This window comes from Protopterus annectens, chromosome 2.part2 (assembly GCF_019279795.1).
Source record: "Protopterus annectens isolate FY-2018-M chromosome 2.part2, PAN1.0, whole genome shotgun sequence".
Lineage (NCBI taxonomy): Eukaryota > Metazoa > Chordata > Ceratodontiformes > Protopteridae > Protopterus > Protopterus annectens.
The window spans coordinates 953,933,363-953,945,996 of NC_056730.1; the positions used below are offsets into that span (position 1 = coordinate 953,933,363).

The 12,634-nt window shown below is 38.3% G+C and overlaps 1 protein-coding gene across 3 annotated transcripts in view; it reads left to right on the plus strand.

Moving 5' to 3' along the window:
- Positions 1-12,634, plus strand: part of TMEM232 (transmembrane protein 232) — a 2,425,444-nt gene that overhangs the window by 558,790 nt on the left and 1,854,020 nt on the right. For all 3 annotated transcript variants that reach the window (XM_044064268.1, XM_044064269.1, XM_044064267.1), the window contains one exon: positions 10,940-11,097. In XM_044064268.1, coding sequence (XP_043920203.1) covers positions 10,940-11,097 — 158 coding nt within the window. The remainder of the gene's footprint in view (positions 1-10,939; positions 11,098-12,634) is intronic.

The window sequence follows — 12,634 nt, forward strand, 5'->3', positions numbered from 1 at the left end:
CTGATGAAGTTTGCTAATATAAGTAAACGAAAGCACTTACTTAATTTCTTTGTGATTCAGTGTGGTTCATACTCCATTTTAACAGTTTTTGGTTTGTGTCTTTATTTAGCAGTAGATGCCATGGTGGTGTCAGTGGCCAGCAAGAAGGAACTCACAGATGAAAGTTCCACTGTCCACCCACCTAACTGAGAGTCTAGGATGATGGGCAGATTTAGAAGGCAGGTATATGTTTCATCGACCATCACCCTAAGGTCCTTGAATTTCATGGCACACTTAACTAGACTCCAGAGGGATCTGATTAAGGAGTTATTGGATACCCTCACTAGAGCAGTGTCTGACAAGGTGCAGAATAAAGTTGTCTCTCAGCTGGCCACCCTGGAGTCTATATCAAACTCATCCATATGGCTCATCACACTTGCAGCTGAGGGGGACAACCAGAGCAGCGGGTTCAGGTGTTGCCATAAGACGTCATGCCTGGATGTGTTTGTGTGAGTTTGCGGAGCCTTTCAGGTCTTTCTTCATCAATGCTCCCTTTGTTGGATCATCCTTGTTTGGCCCCAAAGTGAAAGACACACTAGCCAACTGTGAAAAAAATGGAAAGATTCTTTCTGCTGTGGGCATTCGTTTTTCTACTCCTCAGTGATCTTTACTCCAGGAATCAGCAGAGTGGAAAGATGTGGTTCAAGAAGTCCCAAGGACTTTTCCAGGACACACGTGGTGGTAGCTCCCCTCAGTTGGGGCAGAGGGGGGAGCTCTAATGGAAGATACCAATCCCGTGGCATGGGTGGCCCATGAAATCAGGCTCCAGAGACTCCTTCTCTGGACAACTCTACCAGCACTCATCAAAGGAGGCCCAATTGCTTACATCTGGAAGCAGTTGGGTGAAGACTTTCACTGCACTCAACAGCCTGGTGACAACTTCCAATTCTTGGGTGCAGATGATCATCCGCAGTGGTGCAGTGGTAGCATTGTTGCCTCACAGCAAGAGGTTCTCCCATTCGCTTCTCAGCTGGAGTGCGGAGAGTGCCTTCTGTGTGGAGTCTGCATGTCCTCCCCTCGGTTGGGTGGGTGTTCGAAAGACATGCGTAAATGGGCTTGACTTTGTTGAAGGTTGGATGTCGAGCTGGCACCTCGGCGTTCGTGAAAATCTACCGCCAATCATTAGCGGACTGGAGTTCCGCTGTGGAGACCCCTAACCGGGAAAAGCCGAAGGACAAAAAAACAAACAAACCATATCCCTTTATTCTTTTCCCAAGATCACAATAACACACAATCAAAGGGACCAAGCAGCCTCAGAGATTCAAAAGCTGCTAAAAAAAGTATCATCCAAGAAGTCCCACCAGACCAGATAGGATCCAGATTTTACTCACGGTTCTTTTTAGTGCCAAAAAAGACAGGGAACTGGAGAACAATATTGGACTTCAGCCTTCTGAACAAGTTTGTTCAGCAAACAAAATTCTAGATGGTCATGGTTCAGTCTATATTTCCTTTTCTAGAGGAAAATGATTGGATGTGCTTTACGGACCTTTAAGATGCGTATTACCACATAAAAATGGACAAATGCTCCAAAAGCTTTCTCAGCTTTTGGCTAGGAGCCAGTCATTTTCAGTTCAGAGTGCTGCTTTTGGTCTTACCACAGCCCCTAGGGTGTTCACTAAATGCATGGCAGCAGTCACAGCTCACTTGAGACTACACGGATTCTGGGTGTTTCCTTACTTAGATGACTGGCTCCTCACTGCCCCCACCAGGCATCTACTGCTTCAAGCCATAAACTTCATTCTGCACCTTTTCAATTGTTTGGGCATCAGAGTCAACAGAGAAAAATCCCAGTTAAATCCAACACAAGACCTAGAGTTCATAGGAGCTCACCTCAGTACAATTTCTTGTGTAGCTTCTCTCCCTCTTCACAGATTACAAAAGATAAGGTCTCAAGTGCAATTTATCTTATCCAAAGACAAAGTCACCAGTCTTCTTGTCCTCCAAGCTTTAGGATCCATGGCAGCAACCATTACCTTAGTAGCACTGGCAAGATTTCATATGAAGCTACTTCAGTGGCTCTTGGCTTCACAATGGTCCATCCTAACCGATCTGATGACTTATCCCATTCTAATAAGTCGCTGCAAAAAGGACCTATCCTAGTGGATGCTGTCAGAGGAAATTCTTCTGGCCTTCCCTTTATTCCATTTCCAGTCAAGGCCATAGTGACCACGGACACCTCCCAGATTGGGTGGGGGAGGGCATTATCTGGGAAAAACAGTCCAAGGCACTTGATCTCCACAAGAGGACAATTTGCACATCAATGTCCTGGAATCTAGGGCAGTGCTGTTAGCGTTGCAAGCCTTTCAATCTGCACTCCCTCCGGGGACAGTTGCAATTCAATCAGACAGCATGTCAATGGTTTCGTACATCAACAAACAAGGTAGAACCAGCTCTTACCCCCTGTGCCAGGAAGCTCTCAGAGTATGGCAGTGGGTGATATCCTCCAACTGTTTTCTAGTTGCAGTGCATATCCCAGCGAGCTTTACTGTGATAGTGAACAAACTTTACAGATGCATTTACCTGCCTCACAAGTGGTCTCTCAATTCCAAAGTGGCAATGAAAATGTTTTGTCAATGGGGCCAGCCTTGCTGTGACCTCTATGCTTCCCCAATGAACAACAAATGTACCAGCTAGTTTGCCCTAATGCCCCCTCAGGGGGAGTCTCCAAGAGATGCTCTCCTTCTCGATTGGCCCTCGGATCTTCTCTATGCCTACCTCCTCCCATTCCCCGTTCCCCTTTTCTTGAAGAAAGCCCAAAGGTTGAGAAACAAAGTGATCCTCATTGCACCCTTTTGGCCCCAGCAGGTCTGGTTTCCCTTTCTTTGGCCTCACCTGATTCACCTTCCATGAATTCTGGGCCCAGTTTCTGACCTGCTGGCTCACCCACAGGGACTAGTGCACCCCAGTTTTCACAGTCTCAAGCTGACAGCTTGGTTCCTCCAATCCATTAGTTGCTAGGCAGAATAACATAACTTCCCCAGTACAAAAAAATTCTTCTGGCTTCTCATAAACTATCCACTGGGAAACTCTGTCTTAGCAAATGGAAAAGATTTTCAAATTGGGCCTGTAAAATAATCTAGACCCCCTTTCAGCACCTGTTGAGAAAGTTTTGGAATTTTTAGCTTCCCTTTTTGATCAAGAAGCTTCTGCTTCCACCATTAAAGTTCAATTAGATGCCATTTCTAATTTTCACAATGGCTACAATGACCATTCTTTAATTTCTCATCTTTTATGCAAAGTTTTTCTTAAAGGTGCCTTGTGTCTAAAGCCCCCATTTAAAGATCCTGTGGCTCCATGTGATCTGACCCTGGTTTTACAATCTTTGGCACTTCCTCCTTTTAAACCAGCAGTGACTTGCCATCTCAAATTTCTGTTGTGGAAAACGTTTTTTTTCTAGTAGCCATTACTTTTGCCAGGAGAGTTTCTGAGATTCAAGCATTATGTGTGAAACCCCCATATCTGATGTTTCATAAGGATAGGGTTTCATTAAGAACCAACCCTTCCTTTCTTCCTAAGGTGGTCTCAGAATCTAATATTAATCAAACTATTGATTTGCTCATTTTCTTCCCCAGTTTCCCCAATAAAGGTGAATATTGCACAGAAAAGCAGAAATGTGGTGTTGATAAATGGTTCAACCAACAAACTAGGCACAATACAAATGAAAATGAAAAGGATGAACCAAACCACAGCCAGTAGTAAAATAAAAAAATACTTTCATTTAATGGAGAGCACTGTCGCAGCTTAAACAGCTGCTTCATCAGACAATCAAACAATCTATGATTCATCAGATGAAGTATAATGTGTTTTATTGCTGTATTTTTAAATGAAGATTTACATGTGTAATTGAGATGATGTTCTTATTGGCTGTTTTTTATTTTAAATATGTGCAAACTAGATTGTTTGATTGACTGATGAAGCGGCTGCTTAGGCTGTGAAAGCGCTCACCATTAAATGAAAGTATTTTTATTTTACTACTGGCTGTGGTTTGGTTCAGCCTTTTCATTTTCATTTGTAAAGGTGAATATTGTTTGCATTTACTGGATGTTCACAGACAATTATATTTCTACCTCGACAGGACCAAAGAGTCTAAAAAATCAGACCAATTATTTGTCTTTTTTTCAGGTCCAACTCTGGGAAAACCTGCTCAAAAGTTACCTTGTCAAGATGGCTAAGAGATTGTGTTACCTTCATTTATAATCATAACAACCACAAGTTATCTGTGCCTGTAAGAGCACATTCTTCCATATCAATTGTCAGATCAGCTGTTTTTCTTTCAAAAGCTTCCATTGATGAGATGTGCGCAGCCATAACATGGGCTATGCCTCATACCTTTATCACTCATTACAAATTGGATATGGTCTCCAGGGGAGGAGCATCCTTTGGCTCTATTGTTCTCAGGAATATCTTTCCATAAGGCCACCCAGGACCTAAAGTAGCTGGGGACTCTGTCCCATTGGTCAAGAATGAATGAAGACTGACAACATCAAATGAAGAAGTTATGTACTAACCTTAACGTTCCATCTGTGCTGTCGATCTTCATTCATTCTTGACATCCTGCCCTCTTTCCCCTTCCTGCAGATTTCCTGGGGGATTGGACACTTGTTCTGGGAACCTATAGGTTTGAGCTTGGAAATTGCTTCTACCTTTGTATATATGTTCTTCTGTTTTAGTATTTGGCTGCAAACATGATCTGAGGTAATGGGACAGGAGCATTGTGGGCAGAGTCTTAGCTTGAGAGTTTTTTGGCTGGTGTGAGCTGTATAATGGCCAAGCATGTTCTGAGGATTGGAACCGAGTCCCCATAGGTCAAGAATGAATGAAGATCGACAACACAGATGGAATACAAAAAAACAGGTAGGAACTTGCCAAACTTCAACCAATGAACAGACAAAGCAATTCCTGTGGGAATAGTAGGAAAAAAGTGTCGCAGCAACCTCCAAAGTAGATAAAAAGTTGATTTATTACAATAATCCAAACCAGTAGTCAAGTGCGCTTACGTCTTGTAACCCAAGACTTCTTCAGAACAAATTAAAATACATCAATACCATCCTTAAATAGTCCCTGATGAACAATTAAAGTTGATTGTCAATTAGAAGCCAAAATATAAGGAAGTCCTTGTAAGGGCAAAAGTTAAAAATGCTTTTTATTTTTATTTAATTTTTACTGGAGCACCCTATTCGTTCAAGTGGTCTACCAAGAGGGACCAGGAACTGTGGATCATGTGCCTGCTGTCCGTAAATTTTGGGTGTTGAGTACATAGAAATAGGGTCCCCTAGGTGGAAAGTTACACTGAAAAGGGGCTCTTGTGAATCTAACGGGTTAGTGTATGTGGCAGTTTGTCAGAACTGTCAACAGTTCTATGTAGGCAAAACTGAAAGTGCTCATAGGAGGATATATGGACACCTCTACGCTATTAGATGTGAAGATGAGAACAATGCCCTATGTAGGCACTTGAAAGGGAATGTACTATGTAAAACTTTTCACTTTGGGATTTTAGAAATTGTAGGAAGTGACTTAAGGGGAGTGAACTGGAAGAACAGAATTGAGAGGGAAGAGTTAATATGGCAGTTTAGACTAAATTCCACCCACCCCCATGGTATAAATGAGGCATGTAGTATCATGCCAGTATTGAAGTACAATGCATTAAAGTTTTAGAAGATATTTTTTTATCAAAAAAAGATTTTTAAATAAGACATTTAATTTATAAATTGTGAATCATAGTTTTGTAATATTGTATTATTGCACATTTAAATATTTGGAAGCGTTCTTGTATATTTTTATGCCATCAATAAGATGGTTGTGAATTCATTTAAAAGCATTTTTAACTTTTGCCCTTACAAGGACTTCCTTATATTTTGGCTCCTAATTGACAATCAACTTTAATTGTTCACCAGGGACTATTTAAGGATGGTATTGATGTATTTTAATTTGTTCTGACAAAGTCTTGGGTTACAAGACGAAAGCGCACTTGACTACTGGTTTGGATTATTGTAATAAATCAACTTTTTATCTACTTTGGAGGTTGCTGCGACACTTTTTTCCTACTATTTCCACAGGAATTGCTTTGTCTGTTCGACACAGATGGAAAGTTATGGTGAGTACATAACTTCTTTTTTTATAACAGAGTTGTCTTTTTAAATGTGTCATATTTGCAACACTAAAATGTAATGCATGACCTACAACCTTGCAGACGTCAGCAATGGTACTAAGTACATTGCAGTTTTTCTTAAATATATCACAGATAGCTCGAGTGTCTTATGGATAAGTCAAAGGCAATCTAAAAGTCTGAGTCTTTGAATCACTAATGTTAATCTAGGTAGTCCAAAAAGGGGATTGCTTTTGTAGCCTTTTTCTTCAGAACTTCACCCCTTGTAGACTAAACTCATTCTGGTTTATAACCTTTCAAAATAAATTTGTTACAATATCTAGCCATAACGTCCATTAAATTATCAATACTTGTAGTCAGTCTTGAAACTCGCATTGACATTTTACTATTTTATTAAAAATAAACTTAGGATCATTAATACTGTTATGTAAATATGCTTTTTTCTTGCATATTTTTCTGACATCCGTAATATCTAATTGTCCTTGTGTATTTCTGTTTATAGTGATATCAAGAAAATCTAGTGATAGATCTGAGTATTTAAGATCAGACCTTAAAATTAAGTAGTAGATTCCTAATAGTTGTTAACAACTAGCAACAATCCAATATCAGCTTTCCATATCGTATAAATATCATCTACAAACTTAACTTAGTGCAAAATATTTGTGAGTATATTTCTCATGTAAAATATACCTCTTTTCCCACTCTACTAGTACTAGATTTGCAGAAGAATTCACACACTCTGTGCTCATAGCAGTTTTCTGAATATAATATTTACCATTAAAGAAGAAAATGTTATTCTCTAACACAAGTTCTCACAACATACAAATTAATTTTATTCTAGAGACTGACACATCTGTACATTCTGATAAACAGTGTCTAATGAATTCAGTCCCATCTGAATTAGCTATCATTATAAAAAGAAATCTAGCATCCATAATTACTAAGTACAAATCTCCAACTCCATTCAAATAAACCCCATAAAATATTTAATATATTATAGAACAGCATTTCATTGTATAGTATGATTTCTCACAGTATTTTTCTGAATAAATAGACATTGTTTTTTAGAAGCCCAACTGCAAAAAGAAAATAAGTCTCAGTGGTGGTTGAATATTGTTGTTACGGATTTTAGGGGAACGCTATATTACTAGAATGGGGGGGTTGGAGACACACAAATAATCAAACAAGTCAGTAATCAAAACACCACCCATACGTATATCATAGACATGAGATTACACCCTTAAAAGCAACTGATTAATTATTTATGTATATGATCACATGTAAGCTGATCTGGTAAAGTATTCTTCAGGAAAGCAATGTTATTAAGCTTGTCCATTATCACAATACCCCAACCCTTATCAGCTTCCTTAATTTTAATAGTATTTTCTGGAGAATTTAATGCTGATTGTTCTTTAGTAAAGTTATACAACTTCCTTTATGATGTGTCAAAAAATTGTTTCTAACATCTCATTCACATACATTGGCATAGTTCAGGAAATTCATTAGTGTCTGAGATGCCTGGAGCCATTTCATTTACCACTGCTTCATTTATAATAGTAGATGGAATAACTACATTTTTGATTTTGCAAGATTATAATGCTCCATTATGGGGCCATGAAAATATACACTCTTGTTTAGTTCTTTTAATCTCTTAACGGCTTCCTTGTCTTCGTAACTAAATTCATTCATCTGTAATTACCACATTGTCTAAACACTAAAGACTCTCTCTCTCTCCCTCTATATATATATATATATATATATATATATATATATATATATGTATATATATATATATATATATATATATATATATAAATTCAGACTTCTTTTAGGTGTAGTAATTAATACTGAGCTAGTAGAAGGGAAATAAAAACTCAGACACTGAATAGATGATATATATATATATATATATATATATATATATATATATGTATATGTATACATATATATATATATATATATATATATATATATGTATATGTATACATATATATATATATATATATATATATATTAGCCACATACAAATTTAATTCAGATGAATTCCCTAGCTAGCCATGTAGAATGTTAATTTTACATTATGACTCAACTTCTGTTTCTTGAAAAAATTAACTCATCTGGCATATAATCCTCACTTAGTGGTAAATTCAACTGTTGCCACTTCTCAAGAAGGTGCAGATGTTGCTCTCAATAATAAGCATTTTTAATATTTGGAGCACTCTTGATACAATCTTCAGGCACAGATAAACATCAATAGTCAGTATGTTCTGCATATACTTAGTGGCAACATTAGCACTGAGGGGTTCACTATCTTCAGTTATTAGATTAATAGTGAGTTTGTGGGTTTCTAACACTGTGCAGACTTTCAATATGCTGAATATTAGGAAATAACAATGATGGACTACAGCCCAGTTTGGACATCAAGCCTACTACCATGATCCCTATGTAGCAACCAGAAAAAAAAGTTTATGGGTGCACATGATCTTTATGTGCAACAACTTACCAAAAGTAAATTAAAAAGAAGGGCAAACACTATAATGTTTGTAGCTGTAAAAAAACAAGTCTAAAAAAGCCATTCCAAACATCATTCACAGAATAACTTTTTACTTGAACAAGTTCAAACTAGTTTTTACCACTGCATCATCGGGTACTGTTTAAAAGCTTAAAAACTACCGTGCCCCATTCTTAAAGTATCTACTTATCACATGACTATGACATCATTAAAGAGTCAAGTAGTAGAGAGTGGGCCAGTCTGTTGAACCCAGTGAGCCCTCCACTCCAGTGCTCTCTGAAGCTACTAATGTTGCCTACTTGTGGGAGACATGTATGCCTTCATACACATGCTTTCTCAGCTGCTACTATTGCTTGTACTGAGCATAACTTGTTCTTCCTCTAGGTGTCACCCAAGCAGTGAGACAGAGACGCTTTCCTCTTCCTGTGCCATGGGTGGACTGTAGAGGTGGATGCTCACTCCCATTCTTTCCCTCCAGCACCCATCCCTCTACTTGAACATGGGTCATCTGGGTTACGATAAGGTCTTCATCCCTATGTGCCACAGGAGTGGGCTCACATTCTGAGCCTTCTAACAAAATCAAATTATAAACTAACAGTACAAACAAATGTCTATATTTCTAGAAACACAATGTTTAATACAGAAAAACAAAACACCAGAACTGTTCCTTATAAATTAATTTGCATAATGATATAATTTTTAGATTAAAAGACTTGCGTTGAATTTTATAATTCACGGTAAGCATATTAATGTTAATTTTTGTAATGTTTTGTAAATATCTTAGTCCATAGGATCATGAGAGATTACTAGGCTATTGACCGGAGATCATTTTAAGCCTGGCCATTTCATCCCAATGTAATACCATAGAAATGTTAGTCAATACCCAAGATTGCATTTAGTGATGACTGCCCATGTCCAGGAGGGTTGGTTGTGGGCTCTATCCCCAGTAAGAATTTACGGTGACTCATCCATTTGTTCAGGTTCCTCTTGAACAGTGTCAGAGAGGTGCTCTGTTTCACAGATGTGGCAGTCGATGGGAGATAAATTTGTCCCTCCAGCATGTTCTATTTAAGTCGCAGTCCTTATTTAGATCCCTGGAACAGGTAACCCTATTCCCATTTGATTTACAGTTATACAGCAAGTTCAATAGGTTTGGGTCTTGGATTGATCTGTAGGCCAGGCATAAGTTTTCACTAAGAAGTCTACATGATATGGAGTATAGTGCTGGACTTTAGTCTGCCTGTGTAAGGCACATGCTGAAGCCCCCTAAATATTCACCTACACCTATACTGCTAACAGCATTTTTGTTCAAAAAGCTATCTGATTTCATATGAGGCCACTCCATACCTCTCAACTGTCCAGATTTTTACAAAATGTCCAGATTTTTGCCTAATACTTTTGGTCTGTTCCTCTTAAAATGTGTATTTGTGGCAAATCAGTGAGGACTGAGTACAATAAATTTGAGTTTCTGAGCTCATATCCTTCAGAAAATACATATTAACGCAAAACCTTTCATTCTAACCACTTTATAAGTTTATACGAGGGATATTTAAAATTTGTCCCTATTTTTGGGCCTTTGTCCCCCTAATATTTTTGTTTTTGCCCAGATTTCTGGTACTAAGGGGTTGAGAGATAGGGGCCATTCAGATTTACATATGGTGCCTAATTTTTCAGACATTGCAGAAATATGAAAATTATAGTATTTGTACAATTAAGTATGTGAACATAGCTTAGCATCACCTTAGCCCATCTTGGGTAGTATCAAATGTTTTCAACAGATATGTTGCCCAACATGTAGGCTTTAAGCTGATAACAGTTTGTTTGTGACTATTCTGCAATTATTAATATAAATATGAACTTGCAGAGGTGGATTTGCAAGTATCGCTCAACTGATCTTAGAGAAACACTTGGAGGCATCAATAAGAAGTATTGGCATTTTTAGGCTTTCATCTTCACATGGCGCAACTCAAAATCCAGCAAAGGAGACTGACAACATGTACTTAAGCTGCTTTAATGTCTTGACCAGCTTGACCTCTGCTACAGATGTCAAAAGTATTTAATTTAATTCTTCCAGAAATTTTATTACCAAACATTTGACTGAAAACACTGATGTTCAGCTTTTTTTTTTAATTTAAAGTGCAATAGATTTCTGCATTAACAAAATGTAGCTGAGCTTTTTTAATGTCTCTTGATTAATGAAATGTATTCTAAAACTGAAATACGGTGTTTTATTCAAAATGAAAGTATAATGTATATATCGGGAACTGTATTTTTTCTGATAGATGCACTGGATATACTGTTGGTTTCGCTGGATCATACTCCATTTCAGACAGACCAGATTCCTGTCCTTTTTTTCATTGCTGAGTCAGTTTTATTCTGGATCTGTGATGATACAGTACAGAGACCATATCTGTACTCTTCTGAAGTTAAAACACTAAAGGTATGGACATTCTTCAGTATGGTAATCATATAGGTGAAAGTTTAATGTAGTAGCATCATCAGGAATAAATTAAGTATGCTGTCAGCCAGTATCAGCTATATATTTAAGCTGCTTCTAATGGTTTAAGCACTATGCACAAGCTACAGATACTGAGAGTTAGTAAATCATCACTTGTACTTTTATTTCATGGTTTCATGGTATCTCTTAACTGAAGCCATATCCAGAGCTTCACTATAGCTGAATGGGAACACATGCAGACTTTTAAGACTGTGTATAGCAACATAGCAAAGCACTTTTCTGTTTGGCTTACTGGAGTGCAAGATGCCTGCAGTAACAAGATCTTTTGTTTCTTAAAATCATAGAATATCCAGCTACATCCTGAGAACAGGGAACCATGACCCAAAGCAGTCACTTACTAGGCTGCATGAAAACATAGATGCCATGGACAGAACTGCTGTCTGTGAGTTCAAATGGAAAAAATATATATTTACAGCTAATCCAGTTTGGATATATAATTCTGCCCTGAAGAGTGTACAGGCATTAATTCAAGATGCACCAACCAATTGTAGCCTATAGCTTTTTGTATTTTTGGACAATAAGAGCCACCCCACAGCAGTGATACCATGACCAGCATTACCAGTGAGATTAACTGTCACTACATCAGAAAGTGATGGAAAGAAGCATATTATCTCATTAAACATCAGTTATGTTGAGCAATGTGTGGAGAACCAAAGAAATGAAAATAATTAAGACATTTCAAAAAACACATTCGTTGACAACTTGGGGATGCACAGCCAACTTGTGCAGTACACAAAGCAGAGCAAGTGCTTTGCATACTGTGCAAGGCCAGTGCAATTCATAAAATTGTTTACTGTTCCATATCACACTTTGACACTATGAAGCAGTGAAAGTTTTGGAGCCACATGGTACTGTGGTAGTCAGTAGGCAGGGCTTATAATAAGGAGGCCTCTTATACAGCTTGGTGCACTGCTATGCCATACAATTACACAGTATATAAGCAGGCATGTTCACACTGTGCAAGTGTACCAACACAGCAGTGCAGAAAATGTGTAGATGCACTCTGGTATTTTTTGATGTGCACCAGTGCATTTCAGTGGTGGGAATTTGAGCAGAGTGAAATGAAGCATCTTCACCTTGCTCAGGTTGTCAAACCAGGTAAGTGGTGCTGCATGTGTATAAGCCCATGTGTGTGTGTGTGTGTGTGTGTGTGTGTGTGTGTGTGTGTGTGTTTGTGCAGTGGATGACAGCTCCATAACTTCTGCTGCTACACACTGGGAGATTGTGGAGATAGAGAGTGTGTGCACTAAATGTTTGTATGTTTGCTTTTATGCATGGTTGAGCCTGTATGTGTTTGTGTAGGTAAATGTGTGTGTGTACGTGTGTGAGTGCGTGCGTGTGTGAATGCGTGTGTATGCATGTGTGTGTGTGTGTGTGTGTGTGTGTGTGTGTGTGTGTGTGTGTATGTGTGTGTCTGATAGTGCAGAAATGCTTCAGTAGATTGATTCACAGTCGTAAA